This window comes from Vulpes lagopus, chromosome 21, assembly GCF_018345385.1.
Source record: "Vulpes lagopus strain Blue_001 chromosome 21, ASM1834538v1, whole genome shotgun sequence".
In the NCBI taxonomy this organism is placed as follows: domain Eukaryota; kingdom Metazoa; phylum Chordata; class Mammalia; order Carnivora; family Canidae; genus Vulpes; species Vulpes lagopus.
Window position 1 is genome coordinate 40820031 of NC_054844.1, and position 23063 is coordinate 40843093.

A 23063-nucleotide genomic window follows, 5' to 3' on the forward strand; every position below is an offset into this window, starting at 1 on the left:
CGCGTCCGCCCTGGATGCGCGCCCCTCCCAGCCTCGCCAGATGTTCCCAGGACGGGAGCCCAGGCCGCCCGGCCGGAGAGCGCCGCTTCCGCCCCGCTGGGGAGGGCCTCCCCTCCCCCTCCGGAGCGGCGCCGTCCTCGGGCCCGCTCGGGTCCCGCTGGGTGAGCCTCCCGGGCTCCGGGGCGGGAGGGGCCGCGCGGGGCCGAGACGGGGTGGAAAGGGGGCATCTAGAGCGGAGAAAACTAAGTAGGTGCGCGCGGCGCCACGGGCATGCGCGTCTGCGTCTGTGGGGCTGGGCGTGCACGTGTGTCTGTGGTTGTGAGCCTTGGTGTTTGTAATTTGCCTTCCTGCTTACGTGTTGGGTGTAAATCTGTGGGAAGACGCTTGAGTGCCTCCTTGGCCTTAAATGCTCCCTCCTCACTTTTCCTCCTCGGGATCGGGATCGGGATCGGGATGGGGATGGGGATCGGGATCCGGTCCTCCCCGTAATAATGGAGAACGGGGCGCCTGGAAGAGGCTCCGCTCCTTTCAGAGTAGTGCTGGCCGTTTCCTCACTGGAGGGAAGGCCGAGCACAAAGAGGATGGGACCTCGTTCTCAGCCACTTGCTGTCTTGGTGGGGACGAGCACCTGCCCTGCTGAACCTCCCGCGTGCTTAGAAGAAGAAAAGCCCCAGCCCACCTAGGCCCCTGCAGGGCCTCAGCTCCCCTGCAGTACCATTCCCCTTGGTCCTTCGTTCAGTATCTATTTGCCCTTGTCTGGATACGGTGTGATCTTCACAGTCTGCATGGTAGTGAGTGGCCGGTTAATGCAGGTTCTAAATGGGGTTCTGCAGAGAAATACAGAGGGATCCCTAGCCACCGTCTCTGCCCATGTTATTAAAATTGCTTCTGTTGTGGGAGTACATGGAATGTATTAACGCATCGTAGCAGTCCGATAAAGGAACATAAAAGCAGAGGGATCTTGGGGTGCGCAAATTGGCTAGGATTAATCAAGAGCTCCTCTCTGAAGGAGGCTCCCTAATTTAGAATGGCACTTGAAGGGCAGAGAGAACTCGAGTAGATCCAGGCAGGGTAAGGACACAAGGAGACTCGGGTAGGAGAGCGTATTAGCTGCCCGGGACAGCGAGCCCATCACCTGGGCTGGGTGCGAAGTAGAAGTTAGTGGAGGAGGTTCAGTACGGAGAAGAGCAGAATGAGGGTATGTATGGATTTGACAGGGTAAGTGACACAGAAGTCATTTTGGGTTCTTGAGCATAGAAATGAGTGCTTGAGATCAGTTATTAGTGAAGCCTAAATGACAGATGGTTATTCCCACCAGCTCTCTCACCTTTGGTTTAAAACAAATTTTATTGGTTGAATTATCCTTAACATACAATAAAAAGCACAGATCTTAGGTGTTCTATTTGGTGAATTTCAACAACATACACCTATATAATAATCCAGAACAAGATAATGAACATCACCCCAGAAAATTCCTTCATGCCCCTTTATATTTATAGTTAACTACCCTGCACCTACCCACCCCCTGCAACCTCCTTAATTCTAGCCCCATAGTTTTGTCTGTTCTTGGATTTCACATAAGTGTCACCAACTAGTATGCACTTTTTTGTGTCTATATTCTTTAGCCATGTTTTTGACTAATGTGAACCTATTCATTTTTATCGCTGAGTAATATTCCATTGTATGAATATATCACAATTTCTTTATCCATTCTCCAGTTGATGTATGGGTGTTTCCAGTTTTGGGCTATTATGAATAAGCCCTATAAATATAAATAGCCATAAATAGTCTTGTGCAAACCTCTTTGTGAACATGTTTTCATTTCTGAGAAAGCTCACATTTTTTTTTTTAGCTCACATTTTTTTAAATTAAAGTATTATTGTTGAACTACAATATCATATTAGTTTTAGGTGTACAACATAGTGATTCAACATTTATATACATTGCAAAATGACCACAAGCCTAGTCCCCATCTTCACCAAATTTAATACAATATTATTGACCACATTCCCCATGTTGTACAGTACATCCCCATGACTTGTTTATTTTTTAACTGGGAGTTTAAACCTCTTGATGCCCTTTACCCATATAGCCCATCCCCCTACCATCCTCTTTTCTGGCAACCATCGGTCTGTTCTCTGTTATCTATATGTCTGGTTTTGTTTTTCAGATTCCATATGTAAGTAAAATCATAGGGTATTTTTCTTTTTCTGACTTACTTCACTTAGCATAATACCCTCAAGGTCCATCCATATTGTTACAGATGGCAAGATTTCATTGTTTTATGGCTGAGTAATAGTCCATTCTATGTATGTGTGTATATATATTTGCATATATATGTATATATTGTATTTAATATATATGTAAGCATGTATACGTGTGTGTATAATATATATACATATACATATATACATGTGCACACACACACATCTTATTTATCCATTTATCAATGGACACTTAGGTTGTCCTATATCTTGGCTATTGTAAATAATGCTGCAGTGAACAGGGGCGTGTTTTTGTTTTCTTGGAATAAAAACCCAGAGTGGAATTGCTGGATCATATGGTGGTTATTTTAATTTTTTGAGCAACTTCCATACTGTTCTCCATAATGGCTGCACCAATTTACATTCTCACCACCAGTGCTCAAGTGTTTGCTTTTCTCCACATCATTGTCAACACGTTTTTTTTTTTTTTTTTTGATAATAGCCATTCTGTGGGGTGATATCTCATTGTGGTTGTGATGTACATTTCTGTGATACTGAGCAGCTTTTCATGTGCTTGTTGGTCATTAGTATGTCTTTGGAAAAATGTCCACTCAAACCATCTGTGCATTTAATTTTTAATTTTTTTCCCATCTCTCCTTCTTCTGTTCATTTTAAATCAGATTTTTTGTTTTAGCTATTGTTCTTTATATATTTTAGAAATTAGCCCCTTATCACATATATGATTTGCAAATATTTTCTTCCATTCAGTAAGTTGCTTTTTTTTTTTTTTTTTAAGATTTTATTTATTCATGAGAGACACCAAGAGAGAGGCAGAGACACAGGCAGAGGGAGAAGCAGGCTCCATGTAGGGAGCCCGACGTGGGACTCGATCCCGGGACTCCAGGCTCATGCCCTGGGCCGAAGGCAGGCACTAAACCGCTGAGCCACCCAGGGATCCCCTGGGATGGAGTTTTTAATAATGCTTTTCTTCTTCTTTTTTAAAGATTTTATTTATTTATTCATAGAGATGCAGAGAGAGGCAGAGACACAGGCAGAGGGAGAAGCAGGCTCCATGCGGGGAGCCCGACATAGGACTCGATCCCGGGTCTCCAGGATCACGCCCTGAGCCCAAGGCAGATGCAGTAAGTTGCCCTTTTGATTTCTTGAGTGCTTGCTCTGCAAAAACGTTTTTAGTTTGATATAGTCCCATTTGTTTATTTTTGCTTTTGTTGCCCTTGCCTGTGGAGTCAAATACAAAAATTGTTGCTAAGACTGATGTCAGGGAACTCACTGCTTATGTTATCTTTAAGGACTTTTATGGTTTCAGGTCTTATATTCAAGTCTTTAATCCATTTGAGTTGATTTTTGGGTATGATGTTAAGATAGGGATTCAGTTTCATTCTTTTCCATATAATTGCACAACCTCCCCACACCATTTATTTTATTTTTTTTTCTACTCACTACTTTTATTCTCAGCCCTGAGAGCCAATGACAAGCTTGGCTGCGGAGAGGGAACTGGGGGTTGGCAGAAAGTGAGGCATCGCTGTGGGAGAGGCTGGTTCTTCCTGGGTGAGTGTTGCTGGAGAGAGGGAAGGGGTGGCTCCTCCCCAGCTGAAGAGGCTAGAAAGGCAAGGCCCGGAAGGGGCAGGAACAGCTAACGCCCAACACCATTTATTGAAGAGATGGTCTTTTTCCTATTGTATATTCTTGCCTCATTTGAGGTAGATTAATTGATCATGTATGTGTGGATTTATTTCTTGGTTCTCAGTTCTGTTCCATTGGCTTTTCTGTTTTGACCCAGTACCATTCCGTTTTTTTTTTTTAGAACTCTTAAATAATCACTATGCTAGTATCTTAGAATAGAGATTATTTAAGAGTTCTGAGAATCTTTTTTTTTTAGATTTTATTTATTCATGAGAGACACAGAGAGAGAGAGAGAGAGGCAGAGACACAGGCAGAGGGAGAAGCAGGCTCCATGCAGGGAGCCCGACGCCGGACTCGATCCCGATCCCAGGGCTCCAGGATCACACCCTGGGCTGCAGGCGGCGCTAAACCACTGCGCCACCGGGGCTGCCCACCATTCCGTTTTGATTACTATAGCTTTGTAGTGTAGTTTGAAGTCAGGGAGCAGGGACTGTGGTACCTCCACCTTTGTTCTTCTTTCTCAAGATTGCATACAAATTTTAGGATTATTTGTTCTATTTCTGTGAAAAATGTCATTGGTGTTTTGATAGGGATCGCACTGATCTGTAGATTGCTTTTGGTGGTATGGACATTTTAACAGTATTAATTCTTGCAATCCACGAGCAGGATATATCTTTCCATTTGTTTGTGTCTTCTTCAATTTCATCAATGTCATATCATTTTCAGAGTATAGACCTTTCACCTTCTTAGTTAAATTTATTTCTAGGAATTTTTTTTTAAAAAAGATTTTATTTATTTATTCATGATAAACAGAGAGAGAGAGGCAGAGACATAATGGGAGAAGTGGGATCATGCCCTGAACTGAAGGCAGACGCTCAACCGCTGAGCCACCCAGGTGTCCCTACCTTTTTAAGAAAAGATTTTTATTTGAGAGAGACAGAGAGAGCACAAGTGGGGGAGGGACAGAGGGAGAAGGACAAGCAGATTCCTAGCTGAGTGCAAAGCCAGGCACAGGGTTCAATCCTAAGACCCTAAGACCATAACCCAAGCCAGTCAGAGGCTTACCCAACTGAGCCATCCAAGTGTCCCTATTAGCCATTGATTCTAGTAGTTTTTTGTGGAGTCTTTAGGGAGCTTGATGATAGTGGCATTTTTGGAATTTTGCAGCACTGACTAATTCTTATTCATTCAATCATCAATATTTATTGAATAAGGATCAGTGGGCTAGTCCTGGGTTTACAACAAAGATTAGACATGATCCTTTCCTCACAGGGCTTAAAAATCCAGTGAGAGGGGATCCCTGGGTGGCGCAGCAGTTTGGCGCCTGCCTTTGGCCCAGGGCACGATCCTGGAGACCTGGGATCGAATCCCACATCAGGCTCCCAGTGCATGGAGCCTGTTTCTCCCTCTGCCTATGTCTCTGCCTCTCTATCTCTCTCTCTCTATGTGACTATCATAAATAAATAAAAATTAAAAAAATATATAAAAAAAAATCCAGTGAGACTCCATGTATCTACTGCATTCCAAAACCAAGGGTAGAAAAACCTTACTTAATAGTATGCCAAGCATTTCTAACTATTTTGGGATGTTTCCAAATAACTAAATTTTTGGAAATAAACAGACCATCTGGATTTTTTACTTTTCATTTAGATATTTACTTTAAAAAAAAAAAAACACAGCCAGAACATCTGCACTTGTCAGAGCAAGTATCTGCCCTCCTACTTAAAGGCTTTTGCACACTTGAAAGCTTAGGCATTCAGATTTTGGCAGATTCTCTATACTTTATAAACCTTCATCTTCACTGACAAGAGGTTAAAGAAGTATAACTACTATTACCCATGATCACTTTGTATCTTAACTCCCTGGTGGTACTATTCACTTAAATTATTTAAGAAAAATTGTTAAAGATTTTTATTTATTTATTTATTTATTTATTTATTTATTTATTTATTTATTTATTTAAGAGAGAGAAAGAGTACAACTGGGGCAGGGAGGGTCAGAGGGAGAGGGAGATGTAGGCTCCTCACTGAGGAGGGAGTCTGATGCCAGATTTGATCCTAGGACTTTTGGGACCATGACCAGAGCCGAAGGCAGACACTTAACTGACTGAGCCACTCAAGTGCCCTAAATTATTAAAAACTATACAGAAGTCTATATAGTCGAAAAACTATACAGAAGTTGGTTTTCCATACTTGTTATATACCATTCATCACATATTTTTAAAAAGATTTATTTATTTATTTTAGAGATAGGGTGAGAGGAGGGGCAGAGAGAGAGGGAGGGAAAGAACCTAAAGCAGAATCCCTACTGAGCTTGGAGCCTGATGTAGGGCTGGATTTCACAACCTTGAGATCATGATCTGACCTGAAACCAAGAATTGGACACTCATCTGACTGAGCAAGCCAGGCGCCCCATCACATATTGTTCTTTACTTATCTGTGTTAAAAAACAGGCTGGGTCTCTTAGACCTCTTGTTGCCACAAGCTGCTTGTAATAAAACAGTTTACTAGCAATGGTGCATATGGTGCTGATGACTGACCGGTAGATCACTGCTCACATTGGTACTTTGAATGGTTTTAAGCAGGGGGTTGGCATAATCAGAATTGCATTTTAGAAAGATAACTGGTTGCAATGTGGAGAACAGTTTAGAGAAAGCAAGATTCAAGTCAGAGAACAGAGTTTTTGTGGTAATTGAAGGGAAAAATGAGAAATGATGTACTCTGGACTAGGAAAGTGATAGTGGTGATGGAGAGGAGATCACTTTAAGAAATGAAGAGCAGCAGAGTCAGCAGGGATTGGAAGGTGAGGGAAGCAGAGAGCTAAGCCAAGACTTCCGGACTGGGTAGCTTCCAGATGGCAGGGCCACTCACGAAAGTGGAAAAACACAAGGAGAGCATTTTGGGAGATGATATGTTCACTTCCAAATATGTTAACATTGAAATGCCTGGGGAATGTCCCAGTGAAAATGTCCATCCAAGAGGTAAGAGCTTCCCAACTGTTGTGCTTCAGGAAGAGGTTACAGATGTGCTGCATATTTTCCCAACTCAAAGCAGCACAAACTTCCTATGAAAGACTGTAGTCTTGTTAAGGTGTGTTGCCATGAAAATGCCATCCTTCTTTATGTGTGCCATGATATGGAAAAGGTTGGAAAGTATTCATGTAAAATGCTATTGGATAATGCTGTATAATGTTGTATAATATATAATGCAGAGAGCAATCTGGACTAGAGATAAGAGATTTGTGAGGCATGAGAACATCAGAACATAGGTTGTAACTGCAGCTATGGAGTGGAGCTCATGCAAGGAGAGAAGAGGGACTGGAACAGAACCCTATGGAACAGCAACATTAGCGAGGGGTCTCTTCAGGAGGAAGACAACTTGCAGTGCTGTCACCAGAGCCCAACAGGCTTCCAAAACAACTAGTTCCTGATATTACCAAAGTCAATTTGGATCAGGACTAAGACTTACCTGCTGACTTTAGCGACGTCATTGGTGACTTTGGCCAAACCAAATTTTGAGGGGTTGAGAAAGGTACAAAGTAAGGAATGGAGACTAAGAAGCACTTAAAACTTTTTCAAGAATTTTTCAAAATTAAAAAAAAAAAAACTTTTTCAAGAATTTTGACTATGCTGTGAAGGAAAAGCTAGGCAGGTGATTGGGGGAACAAGGGAATGAGAATTCTTTTAAAAGGCTATTTTTGGGGATGCCTGGGTGGCTCAGCAGTTGAGCGCCTGCCTTTGGCCCAGGGCATGATCCTGGAGTCCCAGTCCCGCATCAGGCTCCCTGCATGGAGCCTGCTTCTCTCTCTGCCTATGTCTCTGCCTCTCTCTCTCTCTCTCTCTCTCTCTCTCTCTCTCTCTGTGTCTCATGAATAAATAAGTAAAATCTTAAGGAAAAAAAAAAGAAAGCTATTTTTAGAAAGATACTGCTTAATTTAAGACATTTAAAATTCATTATTTTCTTTAAAATATTTTTTAAAATTAATTTTTTTAAAAGACATCTGAACACGTTACAAATCATTTGTTGTGGTTTTTTTCTTTTTTTTTTTCTTTTTTAAGATTTCACTTATTTATTTGACACAGAGAGAGAGAGAGAGGGGAGAGAGAGAGCATAGGCAGGTGGAACAGGAGAGGGAGAAGCAGGCTCCTCGCTGAGCAGGAAGCCCAATGTAGGGCTCAATCCCAGGATGCCAGGATCATGACCTGAGCCGAAGACAGACGCTTGACCGACTGAGCCAACCAGGTACCCCAAAATTCATTATTTTAAAAAATTCATTATGTAAAAAAAAAATGCATTATGTACATCTGGTTAACAAATCAAGTTAACACAAGAGTAATTATGTACTGCACTTCCTACCCCCAATAATGAGCCATTTTAACTTTCTGGCTGATTCTTTAATGACTATGCTTATACTGCAATTCTTTGATTTTTCACTTTTATTATTTCATTGTATTTTACTTTTTTAAAGATTTTATGTATTTATTCATGAGAGACACACAGAGAAGCAGAGACATAGGCAGAGGGAGAAGCAGGCTCCTTGCAGGAAGCTTGATTCAGGACTCGATCCCAGGATCCCGGGATCACGACCTGAGCCAAAGGCAGATGCTCCACTGCTGAGCCACCCAGGTGCCCCTGATTTTTCACTTTTAGATGTTTTATTAGCTATGTATATGTTCTATTTAAAAGGTACAGAATTGGAATCTTACAATTCATACTGTTCTGCATCTTGCACTTAAAATATCTTGGGAGACCTTTCTATTTTAACATAAATCTTGTTCTTTTTAACAATTGCATAGTAACTCGTTTGTGGCTGTACCATACTACGAGTTTCCTACTGATGGGCATTTAGATTGTTGCCAGCTTCTCACTTTTATTGGACAATTGTAATGGATAACATTGTATATACATCCTTGCATATTTATGTGAGTATATCCATGGGATAAATTCCTAACAATGGAATTCCTGAGTATGTGTAGTGTACATTTTGACAAATAATGACAAATTGCCTTCCATATGGTCATGCTAATTTACCATTCCCACTAACAGGGTGTAAGAATGCCTATCTTCCCACATTCTCACCATCACTGTTTAAGAAATTTGTGAATATTGTCCTAAGTGCTGAAATATTTTCATTATTTTTATTTGCATCAGTAAGATTTAACAAAATTTCAGGTGTTTATCTGCCATTATCATTTTTTGTGAATTTCTTTTTCTAATAGATGTGTAAGAGTTGTTTGTATTATAATGAAATTCACCCTTTGTCTGTCACGTGTATTGTAAATTGTTTTCTTAGTTGGTAGTGTGTCTTCTGACTTTATTAGATTTTTTTTCCTTGCCTTGTAATCAATCTTTTTCTTTTTTTTCCTTGATGGCTTTTAGGCTTTTTATGTTTAGAAAGTACTTTTTTTTTTTTTTTTTAAAGATTTTATTTGTTTATTCATGAGAGACACAGAGAGAGAGAGGCAGAGACACAGGCAGAGGGAGAAGCAGGCTCCATGCAGGGAGCCCGACGTGGGACTTGATCCCGGACCCCAGGATCATGCCCTGGACTGAAGGTGGAGCTAAACCACTGAGCCACCTGGGCTGCCTGAAAGTACCTTTTTTAAAACCTTTTTTTTTTCTCTACTATGTTTATGGGTTTTCTTTTTACTTAAATATTTCATCCAAAATCTAGTTAAATGGCAAAGACCACTATTATTTCTCACGACTGCTCAGAATGACATCCCCATCATACATCAGCTTGTCCTATCTGTTCTCAACATACACAACACCCTTTCCTTTGTACCTTTGCTGAAAGGTTCCTTTCTCCAGGCTCGCAGACATGCTCCTTTCCCTCTTGTCCATCATTGTAAAAGTTATATTCCTTTCAGGAACAGCTCAAATCCCATATCCTTTAGGAAGTCTTCCATGCCCATTGTAGCCCACAAAGATTTTTCCTTTGCTGAAGCTCACATTATCACATGCTGCCTTGTTTGTGCCTCTCTTTTTCTCAACTTTAACATACTTGCTGAATGAATCAAATCCTTTTTTTTTTTTTTAAAGATTTTATTTATTCATGAGAGACATAGAGAGAGCAAGGCAGAGACACAGGCAGAGGGAGAAGCAGGCTCCCTGCAAGGAGCCTGATGTGAGACTCGATTCTCCATCCCGGAATCACGCCCTGGGCCAAAGGTAGACGCTCAACCGCTGAGCCACCCGGGCATCCCTGAATGAATCAAATCTAACTTTTGGAAGTCCAGGGTTGTTTAATCTACTTTTTCCTACCCCCAAAGCAGCTAAAGCACACCGGGTATATGGAAGGAATTTGATAAAATACTTCTTGATTTGCCACAAAAGTGTATGCAGTGGCCACATGTAACTAATGAGCATCTGAAATGTGGCTGGTCCAAACTGAGACAAGATGCAAGTTAAAACACATCAGATTTTGAAGAACAGTATAAAAAAAACAATGTAACGTATCTCATTAATAATTTGTATACTGACTGCATGTTGAAATGCTATTTTTGGAAATACTGGGTTATATATACATGTAATATATATATTTTTTAAGTTAAAGTAGATCCAGGACCATTTTCTATTCTTGTCCCTCAAGAAGGCTTATTATGCCTAGTGCAGCTCCTAAGTTAGGTTGGTTTGAGGATAAATAAGATGATCTCTTGGAACCAAAGATATTCTCACTGTCCCCAAAGGCTTTCATAAGCCAGTATGCAATCATTACCTTTATGGTATCGGGGCCTCATCTTTATGAACACTATACAGCTTCTTTGAAACTAACTGCTACAGACTTGAAATACAGCGATTCCTTTCAACAGGTCAGATAACTGCTCAGCCAGTAGAAGTCAGGTTCAGATGCTGAAGCATCTCTTAAAGGTTTTAATGATTGAGGATTCCTCAGTTAACCATGCAGATGGAGCCCCTGCCTATCCCTTTGGTCACTGGGGCCATTTTCTACCATCAGAGTTATTTGGGACAGGTACCACTTGGCTTGTAGCCTAGCCTTATTGTAGTCAGAGCCCCTGTATTAGTTTCCTGTTCCTATTGTAACAAATCATCACAAACTTACTGTTTTAAAACAACACAAATTTATATTCTTACAGTCAGAAGTCTAAAATTAAGGTGTTGGCAGGGATGTATTCCTTCTGGAAGCTTCAGGGGAGAATCCATTTCCTTGTCTTTTCTAACTGCATTTCTTGGCTCACAACCCTTGGTTACATCACTCCAACCTCTTGCTTCTATCATTCTCCTGCTGTGGTCAAATGTCCCTGTCTCCCTCTTATAAGGACTATGATTACATTTAGGGTCCATCCTGATAATCCAGATTAATCTTTAAATTTCAAAATCTGTTACCCTTTTTTAAAAAAAACATTTTACTTATTTATTCACAAGAGACACACAGAGAGGCAGAGACACAGGCAGAGAGAAGCAGGCTCCTTGCAGGGAGCCCGAAGTGGGACTCAATCCCAGGACCCCAGGATCATGACCTGAGCCAAAGTCAGACACTCAACCGCTGAGCCACTCAGGCATCCCTGTCATCCTTTTTTAAAAAAGATTTTATTTGTTTATTTGAGAGACAGCATACATACACAAGCAGGGGGAGGGGCAGAGGGAGAAGCAGACTCCCTGCTGAGCAGGGAGCCCAATGTGGGGCTTGTGAGGCTCTATCCCAGAACTCTGGGATCATGACCTGAGCTGAAGATAGACACTTAACCGACTGAGCCACCATGGTGCTCCTAAAATCTGTAATTCTTAACCAAGATCCTTAATCTATATATCTTACACATTTGTATACATCTACAAAGTTCCTTTTGCTATCTAAGGTAGTATTCACAAGTTCTAGGGATTGGGATGTGAACATCTTGGGGGACCATTATTCAGCCTGCCACAGCCTTATATACATTTCTTTGCACTAATCTGGTGAAGGGAGAGTCACAAAGTTTCAAAGTATCCTTAAGCTTTACAGAGAAGTAGGTAAATTCACATCTGTAACCACTGTGATCATAAACTGGCTTCATTTCCATTAGCAATATCATTCCCTCCCAGCATTGCTTCTTTTAAAATGCTCTGTAGTGCTGAAGCTGAACTCATTACTTCCTTATCCTAAAAAACAAATTATTAGAGATAGTAAGATGCAAGTTTTCTAGAGATGAGATGTTTTTTCTCATAAGCCTTTAATCTAACAAGCATAGTTGTGGTCTGTGGCATGCTTACCAAGTGTAAGAGCGCTTAAGAGTGCTTAACACTCTATCTTCCGCAAAATACGTGTAACCCTCCAGTTCATTTGGGCATAGGAAAAGGAAGGTCTTGTTATTTCAGTTGTACCGATGAGTAAACAGGTTCAAAGAGGTGAAGTGACTTGAACAGGGTGGTCATGCAATGAGTTACTGACAGATCTCAATTCTAAACCCTGATGTTCTTTCCACTGCATTCTTCCTGGATCAAACTTGATCTCATGGTGCTGAGAAGGATCTGATTGATCTCAGGATCTTAATACATCCTGGAGTTGAGCTTGGAATCCCTGACTCCTAAGCATGAAACAGAGACTGAAACCCACTTTTAGGAGGTCCTAGTCAGGGATCAAAATTAGGGGCAGATTGGGCATTTCAGGAATTCAGGGGAAGGTTAGGATAGCTGGTAAAGGTACAGGTAGTCAAAGGTACAGTGAGAAGGAAATTAGGACTGAGGGAGACTTAAGAGCGTCTGTGTGCTTTGTGTAACCGCCAACTTTTTCCAAAACACTCAGGAGGGCTAAGCCTGTTTAAATGGTAGGCAGCAGCAGGGGTGCTACTTAGGTACTCAACCTAGAATGAGGCCTGACTTCTGTGAGGGGATTTCTAAGAATATCCGCAATAGCCAAGAGTGGCCTGGCTGGGTCTCCTCTTCTCAGGTTTGAACATATAACTTGAGGAAGCACAGTAACTCCAAAGCTCAGGCTCTTTTACACTGGTTTTCTGGAGTTTCTTCCCAGTCTTGGATTTCTATGACATCTCAAGGCATGGTAGCCAAGGCTCAGACTCTGCCACCACACTGTCTAGGTTCAAAGCCCAGCTCTGCTTTAGCTTTTATGCTGTCTGGCACATGGTGCTATATTATTAATCTCTTTTTTCCTGTTTCTAACCAGACCTCTCTGGTTTCTCCTTTCTCCCTCACTCAACAACTATTGGCAGCCCTCAGACCTAGGACCTGGTCCTTTCATCATATCCATGTATTTTTGGAATTTACTACTCCTTAAACCTCAATCACTGTATATGAATGACTTCCATATTTTTATATCTACTCTTACTGTCCTGAAGCAAACAATTAATAGCCTAAGCCTTGAAATGGACATTAGAGAGAGCACAAGCAGGAGGGAGAGGTAGAGGGAGAAGCAGCTGGCTCCCCCGCACTGTGCAGGAAAGCTAAGCGCAGGGGCTCAAACCCAGGACCCTGGGATCATGACCTGAGCGGAAGTCAGATGCTTAACCAAGCCACCCAGGTGCCCTCAAATGGGCACTTTATTGCAAAGATGTGTTTGAGAAAAAACATATCTCAAACTTCTATGCCAAAACTAAGCTTATCTCTCTAATTTTTAAATTTCTCCCCATTTCAATTTCCTGGGCAATCTTCTGCCCAATCATAGATCTCCCTTTTCTTAATACTTTAAAAAAATATTTTATTTATTTATTCATGAAAGACACAGAGAAAGACAGAGAGAGAGGCAGAGACACAGGCAGAGGGAGAAGCAGGCTCCATGCAGGAAGCCCAATGTGGGACTCGATCCCAGGACTCCAGGATCAGGCCCTTCCTAGGCCAAAGGCAGACGCCAAACCGCTGAGTCACCCAGGGATTCCCCTCTTCTTAATACTTGAATTCAGGCACATTCCTCTTTTGTTCATTCATATATTAATTCAACAAGTACTTCTCAGCTGCCTGCCCCATGTCAGCCATTGTTCTAGGGCTCAACGTACAAAGTAAGTTGGGCTTGAGGAGATATGTCTTATGGTGGTGGGACGGAGCCATGTAAGTAATTATAATATGATGAGGTAAATACTATAATAGAAGCTTCCACACAAAGTCCCCACTAGAATGTGGTAAGAAATGCAAAGTGCTACAGGAGTTGGGGGAAGATTTCTGACAAAGTATTAATATCTGAGCCATCTTTAAGGACAAATAGTTCAATTACATTGCAAGTTAGAGTGGAGGAGCAAGAATGGAAATAGAGGGAGTATGTGCTAAGTCTCAGAGGTATGAAAGGACATGGCAAGTCTGACAGGGTGGTAGGTGACTTTAGTGTGACCGGTGTGTGGAGGAAAAGTATGAAGACCACCACAGTTGAACTTTTTGCGGTGATTGAAATGGTCTACATCTGTGCTGTCTGACCAGATAGCCACTAGTCACATATGCCTATTGAACACCTGCAATGTGGCTAGTATGACCGAGGAGCTGAACTTTAAATTTTATTTATTTCGTTACTTAGTTTAAATAGCAAGTGGCTACTACAGACCAACACTGGCTTAGGCACTGGATAAATGACAGGACATTAGACACTAGGAAACCACTGAACGCTTTAAAGCATAGTACTTGCATAACTAGTTATTTGAGGAAGGGAACAGTGGCAGTAGGGATTGGAGGGTAGATGACTTAACAGAGAAATGCATGGTAGGCACCAGCCACATGGTTGGAATAAATGGGACTTACATGATTTGTAGAATTTACTGGACTTTGTCAATATGGTGAATATAAGTGAGGAGACTCAACTGAAGTTTGTAGCTTGAGCAATGGGTGGATGGCAACAACATATTGGATTAGGTGTGAAATGAGTGTAATGAGTTTGCTTTTGGGATATGTTGACTCTGAGGTGACTAAGAACTTCTAGGATGATATGACTACAAAAGAGGAACAATATTAATCTATGGACTGTGGAGGTGGGGCTACCAATATATTTGGGGGTTATTAGGATATAGGTGGTTGTTAAAGGCATGGGAGTGGAGGAACTCACTCGAGGGGAAATAGGTAGAAGAGGACTGTATAACACCAAGGAATCCTAAGCAATCCAAAGTGTGGTCTATTTTGGTTTGCATCAGTTACCTGTGTTTTTTTTTTTTTGTTGTTGTTGTTGTTTTGTTTTTTATCAAAAAACAATTCTTCATTGTCAATGTATTCAATGCCATGGAATTGTACACTTAAAAACAGTTTAAATGGTAAGTTTTATGTTATATACATTTTACCACAATAAAAAATTGCAAAAAACCCCCAAATCTGATTAAACCAAACTAAACTGATTCCCAGGCCCCACTCCTAACCCAAATCACTGTTTCTGGAGATGAATCCAGGACTCCAGGTTAACTTAAGTTCAATTACAATTTGAACTAACTGCTTCAAGAATGGAGAAAAACTAAGAGATGGGAAGAGAATAAAGGGAGAAGGGTATGGCGAAGAAACCTAGGGAGAGTAGTTTAAAGGAGGAGTCAATAGTGCTGAATAGTGGCCATGACCTAGGAGGAAGACTGAACAAGAGGCCTCAGGATTTGGCATTCGGGGGATCACTGATGGATGGGAAATGAGAAAGCAAAGGCTGTGGGGTCTAGTTTTCAAGGGCTTTGCTCATGTTTGGTGGTAAAGAGATGGAGGGAGAAATTAAATAAACTTGAAGGGCTAGTGGACACAGGAAAAGTTGTGGAGGTTTTGGAAGACGAGAGAGAGTGCTCGCTTCGGCAGCACATATACTAAAATTGGAAGACGAGAGAGAATTGAGCATGTTGGCAGGTGAACAAGAAGATGTTAACGAGGCCAAGGAGACACCAAGGAGAGACTCAATAAAGCAATTTGGGAGAGGTAGTAGAGGTTGGGATCAGGAATTCAGGCAGAAGTTATTTGTGTAAAAGCTCACTGGGTAAGTTCAGAAGTGAAAAGGAGGGAAAATGAAGGAGTCTAAGACTTAGGGCAAGAAAACACCTCCTGACACAGCAAACAAGAATGGTGCTGGTGCTGGTTAGGTCATCTGCTTAGATTAATGGAGTAGAGGTATAGAGTCAAGAACCTGCAAAAGGGTAAAAGTCTAGAAGAGTCACTAGGATGAAAGTGATCAGAAGCAGGAATATAAAAAGACTGAAAAGTAGTACTGGAGTCTGAGATTGGAAATGTCACCAACCACATAATTATCCTGCACAAAATAGAAAAATTGGTTTTCCTAAATGAAGGTTTGGGTTCTGTTTTTCTATCGTTTAGAGACTGTACTAGTTTTTGCTCTCTCATGCATAAAGTTCAAATTCCCTAGCAGGAACTTTTACTAACTTCTCCATCAAGAGGTCCAATGTCTAATTGGTGGTTCACTCTCTTATTCCCTACTCTTCCTTCTAAAACTTCAGAAAATAGGTTCTTAAAGATTTTGAAGCTTATCAATCCAGTCTCCCCTCTTAGCTAGGTATATTTTGTTTTTTTTCATCTTCTCTCCACCAAACAAATCTTCCTCCATCTCCCTTGGACTCAACTCACAGGTGTCAAAACCTGACAGACATTAGTGACACCTATCCCATAGCATTTGTGCTATAGCCCTCACTGTAGACTGCATTTTATGCCTGCTTCCCTGCATATTATTCCCACTCCCATACTGGTTGGTTTGGCAGAGGACAAAAGTCCTGAATTAACTTACTCTTTGAAATGATTTCTGTTCTGAGCTTGGGTGAGGTTCTTTTTCTTGAGCTGAAACCTCCTCGTATAGAGTGGTTAAAAGCAGAAGTTTCCTACCTATGCCAGAATCACAGAGCATTCTCAATCATACTCAAGTCACTTTTATTATATATAATTATACAATCCCACTTCATTTATTTCATTTGTACCATTTGGATATTGGGTTCATAATTTAAATCTTTAAACATTTTATAAATGCTAGTCAGTGCAATTTGGCTAGTATCTGTTACCTGCTGTGCTGAGCCTGGGCATGTTGGAGACTTGACCTGCTCTGGAAAGATAAGATATTTTTCTTACTAACCCTCTCCTTTAGCCAGGCCACTGACTCTTCATTCCAGATTGTATTTTGAGGTTTTGCCTGAAGGCAGGATGAGTAAATCCAGAAAAAGCCTGAAGAAGCCAGATTAGATTCAGGTTGCCCGTGGCACTGATACATTCTAAGGCTAGCCTGGTCTGAGTCTAATCACTAAAAGCAGCCCCTTCCATATCCTAGAACCAGGATCACTTTCTCTAGGCTATCTCAATCTGGATAGCCCAGCCCACCGCCCATATATATTTTCTTCTAGGATCAACTCAAACAGTAGGGTATAGATTATATTGATTCTTTCAACTGCATGTCTTGGACATTTTGCCAAAAGTTTCTGCCAGGTTTTGAGGCTGCCTTATAATCATGAATTAAAGAGAGTGAACTTAATTCTTAGTGTAACACCCTTTCAATATCTCTTTCTTGGTCTTCCCATCCTCCCATTTCACTGTCTCCAGAATCTTAATCTGTTCCTTTCTTTCCCTTCCTCTGTCAGTAATTCAGGAATCGGATGAGTCTCCGTAGTTTGTTTTGCCCTGAAGAGCAGAAGGCTTCGGTCCCAGCTGGTGTTGCCAAAGCAGCATACTAATTCCATGCCATGGTCCTGGGTCAAGATCTGCACAATCTGATTGGCCATATCACCTCGGATGGCAAGGGAACGGAAGTGGTCAAAATCATGAAGACCCAGCTTCCGGAGACGCCTTGCAGCTGCCCGGTAACACTTCCAGGGCTGTGGCTCCACAAGGAGGTAGCGGCAAAGGGAGGAAAGGTGGGCCAGGAACTCCCATAGGCCATGGTCCCCGTGGTTCAGATGAATCCACATGGTTACTGACATACAGAAGCCAATATCAAAAACTGAACGTCCAAACTGGCTTAGGAAAGAGTTCAAGAGAACTTTCCGGGTCCTTTGATTCATAAAGTCCAGGGTGATAAAGGTCAGGGCATCAGGAAAAGGGCATTCTTTTTCAGCTCGCTCCACCAGGACTGGATCTATGTCGCAGCAGAGTAGATGGAGTTCTCTTGAGGCATCTGAGCAGGTCTCCCCATCACGTAGGGAAAGGAAGTGTTTGTATAGAGCCACACTCAGATCCTAGAGAAATCCAAAAGAGCTTTGTCATTGCAGCTCTCAACCAATGAATGGAAGAAAAACCTGTATCTCTTATCATCCCACTGGACTGTCACTTACTCTTGGCTTTTAGAATGTGAAGCTCCTAGACTAAGTTTGCCCAAAAAGTTTTCTACAGAGCAGGTTCTCAGCGCCCTCCAGGGGTCTTAGGCTATAATGTGTCCTCTCTCTACTTTCCTGACATTGATGGTACATTGGATTGTATGGCTGAAAGTTACAGCCAAATGGATGCAGCAACGGAGCCAAGAGCAGTCTTTCCCAGCTTAGGTAATATGCTGGTAAACTCACTTTTTTCTCTTTTCTTTTTTTAGGTATCATAGACCCCAGGGAGGAAGAAAGAGTTCCAAGGGCATAACCAGTGTTCCTTATAAGAAAGGTGAGGAACAGAGCAAGCACCATCTTATAAAAATCTGTTTTTCAGACTTGTATGTACCTAGGTAAGTCTCAATTCCAAAAATTCCTCATTTAGTCTTCACTCTATAGCCTTAATTTTACTACCTGGCTTATGCTTCACTACCCCCTTCTGAGATTTATTCTGCTTCTGCACCCATTACTCCCAAAAGTCACTGCTAATCTTTCTAGCCAAGTCTAATGGCCTGTGATTTTCACCATTTCAGCACTTTTTTGACTCTTAAACAAGTTACCATCTCCTTTCTCTCACTTTGACTTCTATAACCATTATAACCACTCCAAATTTGTGTTGTTCTAAGCCATTTTTTCAAGGAATTTTTATGTATCACCTCATTTTGCTCTGTGCAACAGTCTTTTTTTTTCTTTTTTTTTTGTGCAACAGTCTTGTAAGGAAAATACTTATGCCCTTTGTGCAGGTGAGGAAAGTGTGGCTGGAAACCACCTCATGTCCAATAATAATAGCATGGATAAATGTGGTATAGTCATTAAGATGGAATACTAAATAGCAGTTAAAAATGAAATGAAGGAATTCAGTTCAGTGCATCAACATGGATGACTCTCACAAATATACAATGGTGGGGTGCCTGGGTGGCTCAGTTGGTTAGGCATCTGCCTTCAGCCCAGATTGTGATCCTGGGATCAAGTCCAGCATCAGGCTCCTTGCTCAGCAGGGAATATGTTCCTCCCTTTCCCTCTGTCCCTACCTCTTGCTCATGCTCTCTCATGCTTTCTTTTTTTTTTTTTTTTTTAAAAGATTGTATTTAAAAAAATACACAATGCTGAGTAAAAGAGAAGACACAAAACAAAATACATGGCAAGCTTCCATTTATATGAAGTTCAAAAATTCCAATAAGATTAAATTACAATATTTAGGGATACAAAAATAGTGAGCTATAAAGAAAAGCAAGTAAATAATAATAAAATGAGGCTAGTTGTTACCTCTGGGTGGAGGGGGGCGGTTTATGAACAGAGGAAGTGAGAGAAGGGACTTCTGGAGTACTGACAATGTTTTATACTTGATCTGGACAATAAAGGTGTCTACTTTTTAATAATTCATAAAGTATAAATACATGTTTTATGCACTTTTATGTGTGACATAGTTCACAAAAAATTCCATATTTTAAAAATTATGGCTCAGAGGCTGACTTGTCCAATGTCACATGGTTAGTACATAGAAAGATTTTTTTTTTTAAGATTTTATTTATTTATTCATGAGAGACACACACACAGAGAGAAAGAGGCAGAGACACAGGCAGAGGGAGAAGCAGGCTCTCTACAGGGAACCCGATGTGGGACTCGATCCCGGGCCTCCAGGATCAAAGGCAGGTGCTAAACTGAGGAGCCACCCAGGTGTCCCAGTACATAGAAAGATTTAGGCTACATTAGGTTCTTCCCTCTACACCAGGCTTCTCATACTTTAATAGCTATATTAACAATAATATGCATATCACCTATGGATCTTATTAAAAATAAAAATGCTGATTTAGTAGATTGTGGGGTAGGGGAGACTGAGATTCTGTATTTCTAGTTTTTTTTTTTTTTTATTAAGATTTTATTCATTTATTCATGAGAGAGAAGGAGAGACATAGAGAAGCAGGTTCCTTGCAGAGAGCCTGATGCGGGACTTGATTCCTGGATCGGGATCACACCCTGAGCAGAAGGCAATGCTCAACCACTGAGCCACCCAGGCATCCCTCTAGTTTTTTTTTTTTTTTTACACATAGGCTCCATGCCCAGTGTGCAGCCCAAAGCAGAGCCTGAACTCACAACTCTGAGATCAAGACCTGAGCTGAGATCATGAGTCGGACTCTTAAGAGTCATCTAGGAGCCCCCTGAGATTCTTCTGTATTTCTTTTTTTTTTTTTAATTTTTTTTCTTATTTATTTATGATAGTCACACACACACAGAGAGAGAGAGAGAGAGAGGCAGAGACATAGGCAGAGGGAGAAGCAGGCTCCATGTATCGGGAGCCCGACATGGGATTCGATCCTGGGTCTCCAGGATCGTGCCCTGGGCCAAAGGCAGGTGCTAAACCGCTGCGCCACCCAGGGATCCCTCTTCTGTATTTCTAATAGGCTTCCACGTCATGCTGATGCTGTAGATCAAGGACCACATTTTGAGTAGGAAGGTCCTATACTATGCTCCTTAATTTTCTCCCCATTTCTCTATTTCTTTCTTTGCTGACTCCCTCTTCCTATCTGATCTTGGGTATGCCAGTTTCAGTAGTCATTTTGTTACATCAGTCCCTCCTCCACATCTCTCCACCCTCTCCATCCTCAATTCCCCAATCCCAGAATACCCTAGAAGACTGAAAAAGAAAATGCAGACTCAAGGGCTCAATCACCCAAGATCCTGAATCAGTAGGTCTGGAGAGGGACCTGAGAGTTTCAGAAATGTAAAGAAAGCACCCTACATGGGATCCCTGGGTGGCTCAGTGGTTTAGTGCCTGCCTTCGGCCCAGGGCGTGATCCTGGTGTCCCGGGATCAAGTCCCATATCGGGCTCCCTGCATGGAGCCTGCTTCTCCCTCTGCCTCTCTCTCATGAATAAATAAATTAAGTTAAAAAGAAAGAAAGAAAGAAAGCACCCTACAAATTATGGTACATCCATACAATTTTGAAGCTGCTAAAAAAAGAATGTAGTGACGGGACTGCTCTCCAAATTAAGTGAAAAGCAAGGTGGAAAATAGTGTGCTATTTATATAAGGTAGGATATTTATCCACATAGAAATGATTGTGTACACACAGGATGCATATCCAAGGAATGATAAACAGCGGTTGCCACTGTGTTAGGGGGAAAGGAGAATTTAGGGTCAGGAGTGGAGACTTGCTTTTTATTATATGCATAGGATTTGGAAGCATAGGGTCAGAATGTCTGCGTCTCTAGGACATGCTAGTAGTTAACAGATAGGTGTCGGAGAGACATTGTGATATTCTGGATGTGATTTCACTATAATCTCTCTATGCCTAAGAATACTTTGCGGTAAGAAGACGTGGCAATGCCTTCCTCCGCCAGGAAGCTGTATTCTCCCTCTCGATCCTCTCCTCGGTACTCAGTCAACTCATTGCTTTTTAAATAAACATCCACTTGGCTCCATCCTACACTGCATGGCAGGCACGTGACTCTTAATTCCAGACATGATTCCGTCACCCCGGCTCACCTCGCCCAGCAGAGCGATCCCAACCCTACGTTCCCAAAGGTGGTGTCCAGAAGCCCCCTCTCTGCAGCCTGGGGGTCCCCCAGCTGCGCTGGACAGGAGGCTAGTGCCGGAAGCCCAAATACGGCGGCCCTTCCCACAAGAGGTCTGGCCGTCAGGCAGCGAACGCACCGAACCGGACGGGACGGGACGCAGGAATTTGGAACCGAGTTAAAAATCATTCCTCCCCAGGATTCCTGAGCGAGATGGCGGTGGGTCCCCGATGGTCCCCGATCGTGGAAGGTCCGGCAGCAAGGGGGTCGGCCCAAGCGACGCCTTTAGAATCTTTTCTGGGGAAGTCCTGGGGGTGGGGGGGTGGGGTGATGTCACGCCCAAACCCAAGCCCCAGCGAACGCGGAGGAAGCCAGCAGTCGGGCTCCCCGACCTCCGACCCCGCCCCTGTCACTCACCCCAGAGTTACACCCCACGTCGAGCCCCAGGATCGGCCTCGTTTCGGAACTACTCGGAGGAAAGAGCCGGCGAAGCAGCTCCGGGGGCAGGAGGCGGAGCCGCTGTTCTGGAGGATGGAAGCGGGAATAATGTGGGAAATTTCCAAATGGGGCTGCCCCCGGTTCCAGAATTCGCGGATCCTCTGCGGCCTCCTCAACGCCCCCGGCGGCCTGTCTCCCGGACGCCGCCATTAGGGAGTCGGGCCTCTGGGTTCCGGCGGAACCGGAAGTCGGGAACCGGCTCGCCCGCGGCCGGGGCGCCAGCGCGCATGCGTCGAGTGGCGGAGGCGGATGGGCCCGAAGGCTGAGGTGCCCGGCAGAGCGCTGACAGCCTCGCTACAACCGCACTACGACCTCGGAGGTGGTTAGTAACATAGATTTTTAAGATTTTTTATTTATTTATTCATTCATGAGAGACACAGAGAGAGGCAGAGACATAGGCAGAGGGAGAAGCAGGCTCCACACAGGGAGCCGGACGCCGGACTCGATCCGGGGTCTCCAGGGTCACGCCCTGGGCTGAAGGCGGCGCTAAACCGCGGAGCCCCCCGGGCTGCCCCGTGGTTGGTAATATTATCCCGTTTTACATGGTGGGGAAACCAACGCAGAGAGCTGAAGTGACTTGCCCAAAGCTGACATAGTTTCAACTGGAGCTGCCCAGAACAAGGAGGTTGTTGGGATGTTGGAAATCCATTTTGGGCCAGCTTCCTTCCTTTACAGGTGCATTAAGTGAGATCCAGAGGGGAGAAACTACTTACCTAGAGTCACACAAGGAATCGGTGGTGTAGGCACTTGCACCCGATTCATCCCATGGTTCCAGGAAAGGGTAGCCAGGAGCTAGGGGTCCCTTGAAGGGTCGGAAGACCAAGATGGCCCTGACGGCCAGGCGGGTCAGGTGGATGGGGCAGCTGTAATTTGTGAGCTCCTTGAGAGGCAAGGACCATGCCTTAAGAGCCAGCACTTAACGAGTGATTATCGGGTGCCAGATGCCTGTCCAGGACCTCTACACATATTCATTCTTTCAGTCCTCACATCAGTCCTGTGATGAAAAGACCGTAGTTATCCCTT

The 23063-nt window shown here is 42.8% G+C and overlaps 1 protein-coding gene and 1 long non-coding RNA gene across 3 annotated transcripts; one reads left to right on the forward strand and one right to left on the reverse strand.

Moving 5' to 3' along the window:
* The first annotated feature begins 52 nt into the window (after positions 1-52).
* Positions 53-18630, forward strand: LOC121479919. 2 transcript variants are annotated; one of them, XR_005984837.1, is made up of 3 exons: positions 53-161; positions 17314-17532; positions 18255-18630. It is a non-coding gene; the product is annotated as an uncharacterized LOC121479919 (long non-coding RNA). The 2 variants fall into 2 exon arrangements; XR_005984836.1 differs by lacking the exon at positions 53-161 and adding an exon at positions 3289-3346.
* BCDIN3D (BCDIN3 domain containing RNA methyltransferase) lies at positions 16602-22666 on the reverse strand. Its single transcript, XM_041735968.1, has 2 exons — positions 21960-22666; positions 16602-17907 (listed from the first exon to the last, which is right to left on the reverse strand). The coding sequence occupies exons 1-2, from the start codon at positions 22188-22190 to the stop codon at positions 17263-17265; spliced, it is 876 nt and encodes a 291-aa protein (XP_041591902.1). The 5' UTR covers positions 22191-22666; the 3' UTR covers positions 16602-17262.
* Positions 22667-23063: the final 397 nt, after the last annotated feature.